This window comes from Chrysochloris asiatica, unplaced genomic scaffold (assembly GCF_000296735.1).
Source record: "Chrysochloris asiatica unplaced genomic scaffold, ChrAsi1.0 scaffold00295, whole genome shotgun sequence".
Lineage (NCBI taxonomy): Eukaryota > Metazoa > Chordata > Mammalia > Afrosoricida > Chrysochloridae > Chrysochloris > Chrysochloris asiatica.
Genome location: NW_006408813.1, coordinates 2,688,531 through 2,706,736, shown reverse-complemented (window position 1 = coordinate 2,706,736; position 18,206 = coordinate 2,688,531). Strand labels below are relative to the sequence as shown.

Here is an 18,206-nt window from a genome sequence, read left to right as displayed (position 1 = left end):
TATTAAATATCATCAAGTTGATTCTGACTCATAGCAACCCTGTATAGGGTTTCCAAGGAGTGACTGGTAGGTTTGAACCCCTGACCTTTTGATTCAAACCAACCTTGCAGTCCAGCGAGCCACACCGGAACTCATATATATGCATATGTATATGTGTGGCTTTGTGGGTTCATGCACCAGACTGCAAAGCCGCTTGAACTGCAAGGTCAGCAGTTCAAGCTCACCAGCTACTTCTTGGAAACCCTATACAGGGTCACTATGGGTCGGAACCGACTCGATGGCACTTAACAACAACAACAATATGTATGTATATATTCATGTTGTTTTTAAGTGCCGTCGAGCCTTGCAGTTCAAATGACTTGCAGTCTGATGTATTAGCCCACAGCACCACACCAGGACTCCATATATATATACATACACACACACATATACATATATAGATAAAGAGAGTTCTGGTGTGGCACTTCGGGTTAATGCACTAAACTGTAAGATTAACTTGAACCCCCAAAGTCAGTGGTTCTAGCTGTTCCATAGGGGAATGATGAGGCTTTCTGCTCCCGTAAAGATTTACAGCCTCGGAAACCCCGAACAGGGTCGCTATGCATCAGAACCAACTCCACGAAACATAACCACCACCACCATATGAAGTCCTAGTGTGGCACTGTAGGATAAGCAGTGGACGAACCAGAAGGCTGGTGGTTCCAATTCACCAGCACCACAGCGCCAAGATAGATAGGTTTTTTTTCAACCTACCTCTTATATTGTATATTGCCTTTCCCATTATCCAAGTTAAAACAAATCTACCCTTTAGACAGTGACTAGTTCTTCCTTTCCTTTCCCTTTCACCTATGTGCCGTGGAGTCAGTTCTGACTCATAGTGAGCTTGTACAGGGTTTCTGAGGCTGTAAATCTTTACGAGAGCAGAAAGCCTCCTCTTTCTCCCGTGGAACAGCTGGTAGTTTTGAACTGCCAACCTTGAGGTTCGCAGCCCAATTTGTAACCACTACGCTACCAGAGCCGTTTCATAATAGCCCCAAATTGGAAGCAACCCAAATGTCGAACACCACTTTGCTAGATGAATGAATTGTGGTATACTCACAAAATGGAATATGACACAACAGTATATAAAAAAAGGAACGACTGCACCAATACAACATAGCTAAATTTCACATACATGCTGTTGTTAAGTGCTGTCGAGTTGATTCTGATTCACAGTGAACCTTTAAAGGGTTTCCGAGGAGCTGCTGGTGGGTTTGAACTGACAACCTTGTGATTAGCAGTCCAGTGCCACACCAGGACTCTCATAGACATTGTTGTTGTTGTTAAGTGCCGTCGAGTCGATCCCGACCCATAGAAACCCTGTACAGGGTTTCCAAGGAGCAGCTGGTAAGCTTGGCCCACCGGCCTTGCAATTCAAACAACTGTACAGTCTGATGCATTAGCCCACAGTGCCACACCATGTCTCATAGACATAGACTTGAGAAAAGTAAGAAGTCAGAAAAAAAGAGCCCTTTTTGCATAAAGTTCCAAGTATATGAATAACTAAATCTATGGGTTATTGAATATGCGGTGGGGGTGGTCAGCTGAGTCATTTGAGATGTTGAAAAGATCTTATCTCTTGATCAGTGAGAAGGTTCAGCGGGTGTTGTTATTGTTAATGTTAAGTGCCATCCAGTCCGTTCCTACTCATAGCGACCCTGTATAGGGTTTCCAAGGAGCAGCTAGTGTGTTTGTACTGTCGACCTTCTGGTTCTAACCAACCTTACTTATCCTACAACGCCACATATGTAAAGGTTCATCTAGTTGTATCCTTAAGATTTGTGCAATTTAGTATTTACCTCAATGAAACAAAAACACATATACATAAAATGAAAATTGTAACGTTCAAATCAGTAAATATTTAATAGAAATAAAGAATCAAAGGAGAAGTTTTTGAATTTGGAAAATACTGGATTAATTTCCATAAGATGAAATTGTGTTTACCTAATGAAGGAGTCCTAGTGTGGCACTGTGGGTTAATGTGCTGGACTGTGAGGTCAGTTTGAACCACAAGGTTGGCAGTTCAAGCTCACCAGCTGCTCCTTGGAAACCCTATGCAGGGTTGCTATGAGTTGGAACTGACTAGATGGCCCTTAACAGCAACAACAATGAAGCTTAAGGTCATATTTGTATGATGCCAAATATATGGATTTGGGGAAATACCAAAATAAACTGTAGAAACTTGAAAATTGTTTCTATAGTCATCTTGCTCTTTGGTAATGTATCGATCCAGCCTTAAGTCAGCTGAGGCAGGGATGATAAAACCCCAGTGTTCAGGAAACTTTTTCACTCCTCACCAAACGAAAAAAGGGAGCTGCCTTTTTTATTCCTGTGAGTGTAGGTCACAAGGATCCATGGTGGTGCAGTGGTTAAGCACTTAGCTGCTAGCTGAAAAGTCTGTAGTTTGAACTCAACAGTTGTTCTGTGGGAAAAAGATAAAGCTGTCTGTTTTCATAAAGATTTCAAATCTCAGAAACCCTGTGGGGCAGTTTTACTTTGTCCTACTGGGTTGCTGTAAGTCAGAACAGACTCCATGACCATGAGTTTTGTAGTGTCACTATGTTTCAGATACTTTGACTCTATCTGGGGAATGTGTGGGAAAATTGTAAAATCCAACACCTGTAAGGTAAATTATTGTTGTTGCTAAGTGCCATAGAGTATACAGTTTCTGAGGAGCGACTGGTGAGTTTAAACCTCCGACCTTACGGTGCAAACCGACCTTGAGGTCGAGTGCTTAACCTATGGTGCCACACCAGGTCTCCACATTAGTATATCACAGTTGCAACGGCCCTTCCTGACTTCCTGCTCATCTCTGACATGGATGGGCCTGGAGGTGGTCCACATGTATTTTGCTCTAGTCAGTCTTCAATACATACGTCCCAAATTCCATCCTTAAATTTTGTCTATTGGTTGGGGTAAGTAAATCTGCCATTGATTTTGATTTTGTGGCTCTGCATTGGATCACAAGGTCGGTTTGAACTGCAAGGTTGGCAGTTCAAATTCACCAGCTGCTCCTTGGAAACCCTATACAGGATTGCAGTGATTCGGAACTGACTTGATGGCACTTAACAACAACATCATAGACCTTTAATAGGGTATTTATGTTAAGAAATTTTTGCTGATCAAGGTATATGTTCAAAAGGTTTGGAGAATACTATTCTCTATTCTGAAATGTCAACTTCATTAGAATGACTTAAAGCTCCTTTCCAGAACTTCAAAATGGTAACACAGATTCTGAGTTCAGGATGAAAGAATGTTGTTAGACTAGACACCAGGCAAAATGCTAGGTGATGTTATCTGTAGCCTGGAGTTACACTTTCAGAATCCCAAGTGTATGATTTCTTGTCCCCTTCAAGCCTAATTGACAACTAAAATGGAGAAAACTAGAAATTACTAAATTTTTAGTTTTAGAAATTACTAGTGTAAGGTAATAGGACTAACTTAATTTTAACAGTAGTTTTTATTCTTTCACCTATCAGGCAGAAAAGATGTGGCAATATTTGATTATAAACAGAAATCCCACCTAACTTAACATTGTGTCTTTTCTGTTAGTAAACTTCGAAAAGATTATCCTTCCAAAATCCTGGTCAACCTGTGCATGGCACTATTGATGCTAAACATGGTATTTCTGGTCAATTCCTGGTCAGCCTCATTTCAGAATGTGGGACTTTGTATCACCGCTGCAGCGGCTCTTCATTACTTCCTGCTCGTCTCTTTGACGTGGATGGGCCTGGAGGCGGTCCACATGTATTTTGCTCTAGTCAAAGTCTTCAATACATACGTCCCAAATTACATCCTTAAATTTTGTCTGATTGGTTGGGGTAAGTAAATCTGCCATTGTCTTGATATCTTTGATTTAAGTCTGTGTTTTATCTTTCTAATTCTATCTCTATCAGAGAAATTATTCTATTATAGTTGTAGGTATAGTCATAGGTCAGGAATTAATTATTACTATAGTCATAGGTAAGGAATTAAGATGTGCATTTTTTTCTGCCTATTTTTCTCTATAAATTTGACTTTTAACCTTTAAACTGGGAAAATGAACTACAAATATGCAAGTTGGTAGTTTTCGCAAACAGTTTGTGAAAAAAATGGGGAAAAAAAGATAATGGAATTTTCCCAAAAATTTTTTTATGTCCCCTGGAATGTATTAAATATTATGCTAAATTCTGGATCATACTGGAGTCCTGATGTGGCACTGTAGGCTAATGCATCAGACTGCAAAGTTGTTTGAACTGCAAGGTCGGTGGTTCTAGCTCACCAGCTGCTCCTTGGAAACCCTATACAGGGTTGCTATTGGTTGGAATCAACTCAACGGCACTTAACAACAACAACAACACCTGTCATATTTGATCTGCCCTTTTACAGAAGTTAATCTCAACAAATACTTACTGATATAACAGCTAACACTTAGGTAGCACTTAAAGTGCCAGGTTGCAAACCTCACACTATCTCTAAAGGACAGGTTTCATGATTATATCCATTTAATAGATGGGGACACAGAGCAATTGTGTATTTTGCTAAAAATCACACAGCTAGTAAGTAGTAGAACTCGGCTTTGAATCAAGGAGTCTGCTCCATGATTTGCACTTTTAATCTTTATAATACAGCCATATGGCTTAAGGAAGGACTTGACATGTATAAAAGGATACTGGGTCAGATTTGACTCTCCTGAGTGTGACTATCACTTTCACCCTGTGGAAGAAACCAGGGCTGGAACCCAGAATGAATACTCCTAATGTAAATAGCATTTCATTGGCTTACTTTCCTTGATTTCTAACTCACAATGGCCAGCTCCACTTACCTTTTTCCTTGTCTATTCAAAACAGACTCTAGGTTTTGAAAATGTGTGGGATACATAAAACCAAAACCAGTTGCCCTCAAGTTGATTCCAACTGATGGCAACCCCATGTGTTGCAGAGTAGAGCTGGTCTTCATAGGATTGTCAGTGGCTGATTTTTCAAGTAGAACACCAAGCTTTCTTCTAAGGTCTCTGGGAGAACTTGAACTGTCAACCTTTTGATTAGCAGCCAAATGTGCTAGCCACTCAGGGATCCCAGGGTCTACATGTTGTTGTTAAGTGCCATCGAGTCGATTCCAGCTCACACTGACCCTGTATAGGGTTTACAAGGAGCGGCCAGTGAATTTGAACTGCCAACCTTGCAGTTCAAACTGACTTTGTGGTTAAGTGCTTATCCTACAGCACCACACCTGGAGTCTAGGGGATACCTAGGTATTGTGTTGTATGTGGGATACAGAGAAAGATAGATTTTATCTTCCACCAACCTTTGTAAAGACAGTACCTTCCCAATTAAGTTGTTCATCCTTTTAATAAATTCATTACCATAGTGCATACTTTTATTGGACACATAGTCCAATAAAATCTATGCTAATGTGGGAAGCAGAGGCAGGCAAATACTGAACAATGTTTTAGCACTATGTTGTTGTTAAGTGCTGTCGAGTCAGTTCCGACCCGTAGCGACCCCGTATAGGGTTTCCAAGGAGCGGCTGGTGAGCTTGAACTGCTGACCTTGCAGCTCAAACCAACTTGGCAGTCCAGCACATTAACCCACAGTGCCACCCAGGACTCCTTTAGCACTATTGTTGTTAAGTACCATCGAATCAGTTCTGACCCATAGTGACCCTGTATAGGGTTTTCCGAGGAGCAGCTGGTGAGCTTGAACTGCCAACTTTGCAGTTCAAACGGCTTTGCAGTCTGGCCCATTAACCCACAGTGCCACACCAGGACTCCTTTACTTATCCAAAATCTTGTTTCTGCACACTCTAGAATGCCTATCAAAACAGAACCAAACAGCAGACCATGTGTCCTTTTGCCTGGCATCCTTCATCTTGGCTCAACCAGAAGCTTAGAAAGTGTAGGGAAGAGACTTTATGAACAATCCAAAAAGTGGATAACTCACATGTGGCTAATTGTGAAACAGCTTTAAATATCACTGGCTCCTGGCTTTCCATTTTCTTTAAGCTCACTCAGGCTCAGCTTCTTCTGCAGATCCCTCCTTCTTCATTTACTCCTTAAATGCTAATATTGCCCTGGGCTGTGTCTTATCCCTTTGATCTTCTTACTCCACAAACACTTCCTGTGTTACCAGGAGAGGCAGGAAATACTATATGACTTGGTACTTGGAGGCAGGAGAAATCTAGGAGTGTCAAGCATGCACACAAGACAAGGCAAGACTTAGGTCATGGTTCTGCCAATAAGGTACAACGAGACACTCTAAGAGTTGATTTATCACTCACGTAGACTGTGAAAGGAAGAGCCGCTAATGTTGCTACTGTCCCACACACTGAAAGGAATGATTTCCTTCCCACCAAAAAAAGGGTACCAGTAGATGACTAACTGAGTTATGGGATTCCTTGTTGCTGAGGAGCCAGTTCTAGACTATAGCTGTGTGGTTTTCTGTTTTTTCCCCCACTATTTTCTGTGGGAAGAGGGCAGTGGTGGCTCAGTATAGAATCCCCAGGTTTTGTTCTTGGTCAGTGCACCTCGTGCAGAGTCACCATCCATCTGCCAGTGGATTCTTGTATCCTGGCTGCTGTGATACTAACACATTTCATGGAACTTCCAGAATAGGATGGACTAGGAAGAATGGCTTGGTGATCTACTTCCAAAAATGCAGTCATTGAAAACCCTGTGGGTCACAATAATCTTAAACCCCTTTGAATGGGTCACTATGAGCTGGGGCCAACTTGACAGTAATCAACACCAACAATCTGAGGGGGCTGAGCAAAAAGCACCACATCTCCTCAGAACCTGGGAGGTGCTTAGAAACTATCTCATGATAGCATCCCAGGAGAGATAGGGAGCCTAGTGGGAGATGGCCTCGAAACAGCTCCTCACATATGTGCTGGGTGTGGGCTACACAAATTTGAAGAGATTGCCTTGATTATCACAGAATACAACAGTGGAGGAGTTTTCAAGGTGCTTGACACTCTCCAGACCAGAAGATTATATATGTAATCTTAGTTTCGAAAAGAAATAGTAATTTAATTTTCACAACTGTGCATGAAATTAGATTTTTAAACCCCATGTCTACACTCATGTCTCATTTGACCATTTTGACTGAATTTATTGCTTTATTATAGTCTAGCTGAATTGGCTGGTCAATCTAGTCAAACTGTATAGAAAAAACTTCTTTGTCAAAAAATCAGTGAAGGTTGAAGCCTACTGCCAACACCCTTCCGTCAAAATAACCCAGACAAAAAGATACAGCAAACTTTGGAGCAGTGTTGAAAGGGAGAGAAGAATTTGGCAACCCATCAGTTGAGAAGAACCCGTCATGTGAACTCGCATTCCAATGAACTACATATTTTTATCACAAAGTTAGTTTTTTTGGCATTTGAACTATTTTTATTAACCAGTGGGTGTTGTATTGAAGCCATGGGCATACTGTTTGCTTTAGTAGATTGGAGAACTTTTAGACATATTGAACTTGGAAGAATTCACAAACCTTTTGAAACAATGATATTATAATGCTCTCGTATCTGTGGCTCACGTAAGAAGTATTTTCATATATCAACGCCCACATCATTGATCAGGGTCCCCCTCCTCATTCCTAATGGGATCTCTTTGGTTTGCTTTCCCACTCTAGGAATTCCAGCTATTTTGGTGGCAATCATACTCAGCGTGAAGAAAGATCTGTATGGAATTATGAGCCCAGTGACTCCATTGTAAGTACAAACATCTCTGCTTCTCTATGGTGGTGGGCCTTTTCAGTGTGTGGTGGGGTGTTCTTGATGCTGACTTCAGGAAGACTCTTCTGTGGCCTCATTTACGTAATGATTAGGACCTACCTGCTATATGACTCAGAGCAAGTTATCTCCCCTCTTACTTCCACATCCTCCTCTGCAAATTGGAATTAGAATGTTTTCTCTCCATGTTGTGTGAGTGCTATGTGTCTGATGACAGCTCACAGAAGTTAGTAGGAGATGTTGTTGTTAAGTGTTGTTGATTCAGTTCCCACCCATAGCAACCCTGCATAGGATTTCCAAGGAACTGCTAGTAAGCTTGAACCACCGACCTTGGGGTTAAAACCAACTTTGCAGTCCAGCGCATTAACCCACAGCACCACACCAGGACTCCAGAAGGCGATGAGGTGCCCATTATATTTTAACCTTTCAACAACAAACATGTCCACGGAAGAAGACTGTCCTTTATAAACCATCTCAACTTTCTTGTCCTCTTTTTAAATTTTCTGTTTGCTGTATCTTTCATCCAGTCACAAGAGAATAACAGTGAGCTTCCCCCTCCACCTCTCCAGAATCTTCTTTTACAAGTGTGTTCATAGTTATCTTGTGGTCTTCCAGGTTGCAGAATTCCATTTCACACTTCTGATTGTTTCGGTTTTTGTTTTTTTTTTTTTTTTTTACTTAGCCATATCATTCTCTTTATCATTACCTCTCAATTTTCCTTCCACTCTGAGTTTCCTCTCCAACTGGACTAGAATCAAATGTAGGAAGTTCTGCCATGAAGATCCCCCCAACTCCCACCCCGCATCTACCCTTCTTTCATATTTAGTTGACAGTTTTCCAGAAGTTCAAATTACATTGCCTCTTCAGCCTTCTAATTACAATTCCTTGTTAGCCTTTCTCTCGTTCCCTTTAAGCTTCCCTTACTTCTCAACTCCTCCTTGCCTATTTTGTGGTTAATGAGTCACCAGTATCTATCTAATGGTGATTCTTCTTCAAAGATCAAAAGCAAATCAGGACAAAAACAACTCCCCTAGTCCCCCAAACCCCGCAAAGAACAAAAACAAAAACCTTTTATATGTGAATTGGTTAGTAAGAGGAAAACTGTTCTAAGAGGTTTTAAAATATAATTATTTTTGAAGAGGGCACACATGGACGTGGCTTAAAATTCAAAAGAACAAAAAAGTAGAGGGTGAAACTTAAGCCCACCCTCCATTTCTAGCTACCCAGTTTCTCTCTCCAAATTCTTGGGCATCCTTCCAGAGATGGTCTATGATTAGACACTAAAATTCACATAGGTATACTTTTACTCAACTTTGGTACCCAAATGATACACCTTGTCCTTTTCACTTAATGGTATATCTTTTTTAAAAAAAAAACTTTTATTAGGAATTGAGTGATAATTTACGTGGAAGAACATTGGTTTATACTCATCCTACCGTATTTTGTTTCATTGCAATGATTACAATCCCCTCTATGCATCATCATTCAACAATATTTGCTTCCATTCCCTCTGTTGTTTCTTTTTCTTTTCTTTCTTTTTTTTTTTTTAATATACACAAAAACACTCAGGATGTAAAATAATTTAAACAACCCAAGGAGACATTCTACAAGCCTGTCTCCTGCCCGCAAGCACACAGCTTTTCTCTTTCCATGAGTCTAGAGTCCTCAGCTGCTCCCTCTCTCCATGTCCTCATCTCTGCCTCCGTCTCTGGTGTCACTGCTTCTTTGGATAGGGTCCCACATTCCACTCATGCTCTTCTCCCTTGATGGTCCTAGGGTCCTCTGTTCCTGGAATGTTGTATTAACTACTCCCCCATTTATGTTACAAAACTTCTACCTTGACAGTTGTGACAACTGCAATTAGTCATGATAACAATTACTCACTATTAATGGTATATCTTTGAGATGACTCTGTATCCACACATATACAGCTGCCTCATTTTAAGAATTTTTTTGTTTTGTTTTGTTTTTATACAACCTTCAAAGCTGAAGACAATATTCAGGGAACTCTTAAGTACTTATTCTATCAGGAAATTAAATGTTATTTTCTACTCAATCCTAACATAAAACACACACATTCACACATGCATGAAATTATCCACACCAACATGAGTAACATGGCCCAAAGGGATTTCCTGGGTCCAGTTATAAGGTCTCAGCCAAGTTTATACCAGGTTAAATTATGATTTTCCTGTGTTCAAAAATCAGTGATTATTGTTGTTGTTAGGTGCCATCGAGTCGGTACCAATTCATAGCGACCCTATGCACAACAGAATGAAACACTGCCTGGTCCTGGGCCAACCTTACAATCGTTGCCACACTTGAGCCCTCTGATGCTGCCACTTTGCAAGTCCATCTCACTGGTGGTCTTCCTCTTTTTCTCTGACCCTCCACCTTACCAAACATGATGTCCTTCTCCAGAGACTGGTCCCTCCTGACAATACGTCCATAGTATGAGAGACGAAGTTTAGCCATCCTGGCTTCCAATATGGGAAATATTATTAAATGAAGTTCATTTATTTTTTGTTGTTGTTGTTGTTGCTAAGTGCCGTCGAATCGGTTCCAACTCATAGTGACCCTGCACATGAAATGTATATTACTTCTTTAATAGAAAAATGTGGAGCTATTAATCAAGCAAGTGACCAATGTTGCCTTTTGGAGTCCAAAGCAGTAGCTGTGATGGGAGGTTTAAAATACATACTTTAAAACAATACAACTAGAGTTGTTCTCTTTTTGTTGCATTTTCACTAACTCTGATCTCTCATAATTATTTGATACAGCACTCACAAAAGCCATTCATTGCTCATGTCCGTTTGCTTGATATTTACAATGCAAAGCAGAATTCATCTTGCAGATAAGAGGGGTGGTAGGTGAGGAGGAGCCACTTTGTGGGGGAAGTACATCTTTTGTTTTTCTGTTGTTGAGGAAAACAGTTATCTCCAAGGAAACTGGAATTGGTTTCTGCATATGCAGACTGAAATGTCCTCTAGAATTTCTGACTTGGCCTTGGAAAGAACACTAGACTAAGGCTTAGAAGGCTCCCAGAGTCAACTCCAGCCGGTTTCTCTCTCTGGGTCTAGGTGTCCTCAAATGACATGAAACTTATGAGATGGCCTTCAAAGTCTCACTAAAAAGTGTGAGTTTATGCTGTTCTTCCTCACAATGGCCTTCTTTTCTTTGTCTCTTACAGTTGTTGGATTAAAGATGATTCTATATTTTACATCTCAGTCGTGGCCTATTTTTGCCTTATATTTGTCATGAATCTCTCCATGTTCTGCACTGTTCTTGCTCAACTTAATTCTATGAAAGCCCAAAGCCAGAAGATTCGTCGGAAGATGATCCTACAAGACCTGAAAGGCACAACAAGTCTGACATTCTTACTTGGCCTCACTTGGGGGTTTGCATTTTTCGCTTGGGGACCTATGAGGATCCTCTTTTTGTATCTTTTTGCCATTTTTAACACTTTGCAAGGTAATTTTCCTTTTTATGACTAGTTAGACCTCTGCCAACTCTTTTGCTGCTTTTGATAATAATCTCACCTATCAGAGACTTGAAAGACGGAAAAAGTACTCCAAGAGGCCTATCCTCTCATTGAGTTGAAAGGCAACCATTGAAAACATTAACAAGATGTTAGGACTTCATTGAATGAATGCTCAAAGATGTAGGGAGAAGCTCAAATAGCTAGCACAATTCCCTCCAATTATGTTGTTGTTGTTGTTGTTGTTGTACAGACTCATAGCAACCTTAAGCACAGCAAAATGAAACACCGCATGGTCCTTTTGCATCTCACAATTGTTGCAACATTTGAGCCTGTTGCTGTTGCCACTGTGCTAATTCATCTGGTGGGTTTGTTTTTTTTTTTTCATTGATCCTCCACTCCAGTTATGGCAACACTTTTACAGTCTTCATTGTATAAACACACTGTGGTTGTAAGTATACCGAATAACACTTGTATTGACATTTTGAAGGGAAAAACCCAGTTGAGCATAGCAATTACTGGAAGGTAGAAACATTAAGGTTTTGACCCCATAGACTCTGGCTACCTCAGATATCCCAGCACTGTGTGAAAGAGATAGGTTAAGAAATTGAAGAATTGCAAGGAATGAAAGTCAAAAGCAAAGAAGAGTGGACCAAGCAATGTAAGAGGCCAGGACTCCAGTCTTGGCTGCTACAAACCAATTTTGAGAAAGTCACCACAGCTGGTAGAATCAGATGATCCTAAGGATCAGTAGACTCCTGGTATGGTGTTGTAGGATAAGCACTGGACTGCTAACCACAGGGCCGGTGGTTCAAACTCACCCGCTGTTCACAGGGTCACTATGAGTTGGAAAGGACTTAATGTCACTTTATAACAATAAGAACCAACCTGTGGAACTGTGGGAAATCAGTGATAAGCCAAGATGGTATGAAAAGTACAAGCTAGAGGTATATTATACCTCTCAATAATTAGCAATGCTTATTTTGATCTGATTATTTTCTATTAAAAATTCTTGGTGGAGCAGCTGGTAGGTTTGAACTGCCGACTTTGCAGTTCAAACTGACCTTGTGGGTTGAGTGCATTATCCAGGACTCCCAATGATTCATGATGCTTATTTTTACCTTTTTTTTTTTTTTCTTTTGCTATTGACAAATTGCAGGGGTACGAAGCATGCAGAATGATTTCCTTAGAGTCTCAAACTCCAAGCCATTTTCTCATTGCTGAGTTTAGATTAGTGTGTTTGGGCTATCAGGGCAGACTGAGTCAGGATCTCCCTTACTGCCCTTCACGATTCATTCATTCAACATACTCATTTACCACAGTGCAGTCCATCAGTGGGTCCATGGGATGCTCTAGCAAGAAAAGAGTTCTATGGCCAAAAAGTTGACCATGCTGTAAGTTATATTCCCCCATTATTAGAATGGCATGAAGAAATCTCTGAAAAAATCAGCTGAAAAAAAAAAATTTTTTTTTAGAAAACATTTAAAAATTTGGTTTTAACCCAGTGTTTTAAAGACATCAGATACTTTAGTAGTTGTGGTTGTTAACCCAGAGGAGCCTTGGGAAATGTGAATTGCTAGGCATTTACAATATATCTGGCAATTGCAGAGTGCTGGTGTGGGGGAAGCAGTCTAATATAAGACATGGTTTACTGTCTTGCAAACCATCTCATTTTAAAACAATAAAGTAGACCAACTGAAACTTTCAGTTCTACCAGATTCTGCCAAGCTTATGCAGCCATATTGATTGGAATTTTTAAAAACCCAAAATATTTCGTTATTGTTAGTCTGGTCAAAGGCATGCTATTTTTAGGAACTCTCCACCCCACTCTCATTGGGTCCCTTTGAGGCTACCAACATTGGGTTGTATCCTGGATTACTGATGGGGGTTCTGGTAATAATTCAGTACTTTTCTTCTTGACAGAACTGCCTGGCCTACACTAAATAACCCTGGTTGAGCACGGTGCTCTAACTTCAAAACTAACCAACTGTATTACTTAACAGATCAATTCCACGTGGTGCATTCCTGAAGTCTCAAGTATGACTATTGAGGGCATGGAAGGAGCTATGGCAAAAACGGACCCAGTTAGAGCCCCGTTCATCTTGATCATTCTGTTCTTTGTCCCCTTCTGTTTTATTTGCTTTCTCATCTTTACATCTCCCAGCCCCAGAGACACTGCCACATAGACCCCCAAACCCAAACAGCTCTCACTTCTAGGTCAGAATTCAAGCAAATGTCCACAGAGGTCACAGACAATATACATACTGTTCTGTTATAGACAATATATTACCCCTTCATGTCCTAAAGGAGACATTTTCTCTTATAGATTTTCATTTTAGTATCTTTATTTTTAGTTTTATGTTCACCTCCATCATTTTCTTGAATGAAGACATCCCTTCATTCCAGAAATGCCCCTTTTGTGTCTATGATGTTCCTATTCATAGCTTTTCTTGATAGGACTAGTACAGTCTTGGGAACAGGGTTGCTGTATGTTGAAGGTCTGACAGCAGCTCTTAGCCTTGCCTGTCTTAGGTAATTATGCTGTGCATTTTTTTATTGGTGTACCATGTTTGATTTGGCCCTAATACATTTCATTTGATGTTTCATGACAAATGGTACAGTAATACAGCATCAACTTATTAAAGTACATTTTAAGCCTTTTAAAAGTTAAACAAAACAAAAACTAACTAAGCTTGGTGTAGAGTATTCCACAGAAGTGAATCAGTAACCACCTACCTGGCACAATTCTTCCTCAGCAATAAGTCCAGGCTTCTTTTTGGCTAAGTAATTCTAAGGAAAAATATGCTCAATCTTTGGAAAGAGAGATAAAAGGGAACGCTCACCTCCCCCCCCCCCAAAAAAAAGCAAAACAGTTTAGAGACCTTTTCAAAGAAGTGCTTTCAAAACAGTTAGTGTGCTCCATTCTTACAGTTGAAGGGGAAGAGTATTTAGCAGGTAGCCTACATGAGTACAGCAGACTCCAACTAAGATCTCTTGAAGACTAAAATCAAAGCCCCGTAGATCTAGCATCAACAAAACCAAGCTATAAGACATACTTTATGTCAATTGAGCATGAAGCATTTCTAGTCTTACCTATAAGATAAAATGTGCCATGCTATCTTGTGGAGCCCTGAGTTCCAAACTCAAGTCACACACTCCCACACACTCCACACCCCCACACACCACATCACACACATATACACCTGTCCACACTACCCAAATAACCTCAAAACAAGAATGCAATGAAGCAAGTGCACAAATTAGTCATTTCAAAGATAGATGGCAAGCTCACAATTCTGGTTGAAGCGGGCTGCCTGTGGTCAGGTGTGAATAAATTATGCTCATGACGAGCCATCAGTGAAGGCGGAATGCACAAATAAAAATGCAGGTGACACAACTCTGACATCTTCCCTCATGCCTGTGTTCTAGTGAGTAAGCAGATCAATCTGTTATTGGAAAGAAAAAGGAGGGCTGTCAAGCAGCTCATTAGAATTTGCAGAATAACCTTTCAGTCTGAGAAGTAACTAAACTCAATACCGGAAGTCAGAGCGGGAAGAAAGCAGTTGAGGTCACTGGGGTCTGCTCACATGGGATTGCTACATGCACCACTTCCCAGATGGTTACTGCTCAGAAAAAAATAAATAAAAAGAGTGAAGGCTGCTGAAAAATGAACAACCACAGTTGTTAGATGACAAATGAAGAGAAAGTCCTTAGAGGTGTTAATGAGGCAAGTCATTACCCCAGGCTTGCTGCCTCCCACCTGGAATCTCAGAGTCTCAGGGCAGGAAGTCACTGGTGTCTGCCTGAAATCCCCCAGGTACTGTGAACTTACCTCTCATTAAACTAAGCATTTAACTGATAATCAACTGTGGGCTTTACCTGAAGATCATCTGGTGCAGTAATTAAGTAATCAAATAGCTAGTCAGGCTTGGCTAGTCAGCATGCCTTGTGATTTGTCCTGAAACTGGCAGCTCACTGTGAATTCAATGGGTCTCTGCTCTCTGGATCAAGTTTACTAGACTTCTTGTACTCCAAGTAGAGATGGGACTATTGGCACAATATCTAGTATACCAGCTGATCGATCCATGGGTGAAAGATGGGACTGTTTGATCCTGTAAAGATTACAGCCTCAGAAACTCTGCCCTATTGGGTTGCTATGAGTTGAAATTGACTAGACGGCAGTGGATTGGCTGGTTGGCCAGGGTCTCTTATGAAATTATAATCAAACGTTTGGAAAGAGATGCCGTCCTCTGACAGCTTGACTGGGGTTGTAGAATCTGCTTCCAAGAAAGCTCACTCACATGCTCTAGAGTGGAAGCCTCAGCTACTCACCATGTGGGACTCTCCACAGGGCTGTCTCTCAGAGTCTTCAATACACACTTTGCATTCCCCAGAGTGAGCGATCCAAAAGAGAAAGCAAGTGAGAGAGAAAAATAACAAGATGAAAGCCACAATGTTTTTTTATCACCTAAACTAGGAAGTGGTATGCCATTACTTCTGCCATGTTTTGTTGGTGCAGTGTGAGAGGGCACTACACAAAGGTGTGAAGGCCAGAATGCGGAGATCATTGGGTGTCATCTTGAAGGCTAGCTACCATAACAAACCTGACCTCTCATGCTCTGGATGGACAGCAGTCCAGGGGAGAAATTGTGGTTGATGTAAAATCTTACTACCTTCGTGCCGTCACTGCCTTTGGGAGAGAAGTCAGAAAGATGAGATCAGAAAGTCAGCAGTGGTCCTGAGGTTCCTTAAAGGTAGTATCAGAGGTGACAGGAGCAGATCTGAGTCTGGATATTGGTGACGGCTGGTGCAAGAAACTGAAACAGACTGACCTTTTTCCCTGGTTTAGGGTTCCTCATTTTTGTGTTCTACTGTGCAATGAAGGAGAGTGTGCGGGAGCAGTGGCAGATACACATTTTTGGCAGGTGGTCTCAACTGGATAACTCTTCTGGTAAGATGTCAATTTGAGTAAGATTTGGAGTTTTACATTCTTTACAAAATCCATCCGATTAAGTTGTCTCCTAATTGTAGTTCATGCAGCATCAGCATTTAAATGGAGGCTGTTTCCATGTCATAAAAATTGTTTGTACTTTTGTGTTGATGAATAAAGTCACACGAAGAATGTGACTTGGGCCAGATTTTAACCCAGCAAAACTTCTCTTTGGACCGCAATTCCTTGATTTTGTTTTTGTTTTTTTTGTTGTTGTTGTTCTGACTGTCACCTCAGTCTTAGTTCACTGAAAAGAACATTGATTGTGTGCCTACTGTGTTCTAGGCACTGGGTTTCAGAGGCTTTCTAGCTCATAGTCAACAGTGGGTTCAGTGGCTGTGGGGCTGAGGACTGATGGTGAAGATGGAAAGAACTCAGCAGCATTTCTAAGATACTTGGTCAGGTGGAATGCCAGAGTGGGAGCTATAGGAACTCTATGTTGCCTCTTAAAACTGGTGCTTCCCTTGAGAATAATAACTCCACTCCCAGCAAATTGATTTTCTCCCTATCAAAAGGCTCTTCCATTTATTTCAGTCTCAATACAAAGCCCAGTCTGTGTCTGTTAGGGAAGGTAGTCGCTGAACTGTAAGTTTGCATCAGGCTCATGAAAATTCCTACTCTGTGAACTGGACATACCAGTAGCCTGAAGGTCCTGTGCCAGACTCCAGGAAAAATGTTCATCTTTGGTGAGTCCGTTCTGGCTGTACCACACATTACAGTACAAACTTAACTTCTCATAACTTGATAAAAATATAACTCCTAGAGGTACCCAGAATAAATACTCTATATTGGACTTAATCAATGTAATTTAACAGTGCTATTGAGGTAGAATTTATGCACCATAAAATTCACTCATTTTTAACTGGACAGTTTGATGAGTTTTTGTGGGTAGGGTTTTTTTTTTCCTAACTTTTTTGGGATTTCATTTCAGATGTGAGCAGCAGATGTGGGCTGAATGTTGGCTATAAACAGGAGAGACGGAAGAAAATGCCTGAGCACAAATGGTTGGCACCACCACTTAAGTCAACAGGAACTAACTCCCCTTACAAATGTTTAGGCTCCACACAAGGTATTCCTTCGGACATAAGCCACCACAATGGTGAGAAAATAAAAAGACTAGCTGTGTACACTGATTTTCAGCGATATTGAATCAATGTGAGACAAGATATTTGGTCTTGGATAATACGTCCCCCTCAAAACGAAATGACATGTGAATATATATACTTGAGCTGATTGTTTGAGAAGGTGTGTATTAGAGAATGTATTATATGTAAATCTGATGGATTATTAGTACAAATGGAGGAGAGAGGAGATTGGAAGCTAAAAACTTTATAGGTAATAAAAACCCATTAACAATCAAAGATCCCTGGGTAGTGCTAATGGTTGGCGCTCACCCACTAACTGAAAGGTTGGAGGTTTGGACCCACTCAGCAGCACAGCAGAAGAAAGGCCTGGTGGTATGCGTTAATAAAGATTATAGACAAGAAAGCCTTAGCGAGCTCAGTTCTACTTTGTAACACATGGGGTTGCCATGAGCTGTAATCAACTCAACAGCAACAGGTTTGCTTTTATTTGGTTAAAGCCAAAAGAAATTGTAGGCATTAACTAGTCTAATCCCCTAATTTTATACAGATGAGGAAATTTAAGCAGGGAAAATAAAAGTCAGTAGCGGAATTGGGGAAGAACTCTGATCTGACCTTGTCATCACATTTTGATGTTGTTGTTAAGTGCCGTCAAGTCAGATCTGACCCATAGTGACCCTATAACAGGGTTTCCAAAGATAAATGTTTGACCAAATATAGTAGGCTACTTTTTTTTTTAATGTTTTATTGTGAATTATATGATAGTTTACATGGGAGAACTTTAGTTTTACATTCACTCCATCATATGGTTCCAATCCCCTCCATGCATCATCAACCACCCAAAGGGTATATCCCAGAAACCCGGCCCCTAAACTTTCCCCTTCCCCCCCACCCCCCCCCCCCCCGG

The 18,206-nt window shown here is 40.8% G+C and overlaps 1 protein-coding gene across 1 annotated transcript in view; it reads left to right on the top strand.

Annotated features, from left to right (window-relative positions):
* Positions 1-17,366, top strand: part of GPR112 (G protein-coupled receptor 112) — a 178,145-nt gene extending 160,779 nt beyond the window's left edge. The window contains exons 17-21 of the mRNA XM_006874718.1: positions 3,592-3,860; positions 7,650-7,728; positions 10,940-11,220; positions 16,077-16,178; positions 17,149-17,366. Coding sequence (XP_006874780.1) covers positions 3,592-3,860; positions 7,650-7,728; positions 10,940-11,220; positions 16,077-16,178; positions 17,149-17,366 — 949 coding nt within the window. The remainder of the gene's footprint in view (positions 1-3,591; positions 3,861-7,649; positions 7,729-10,939; positions 11,221-16,076; positions 16,179-17,148) is intronic.
* Positions 17,367-18,206: the final 840 nt, after the last annotated feature.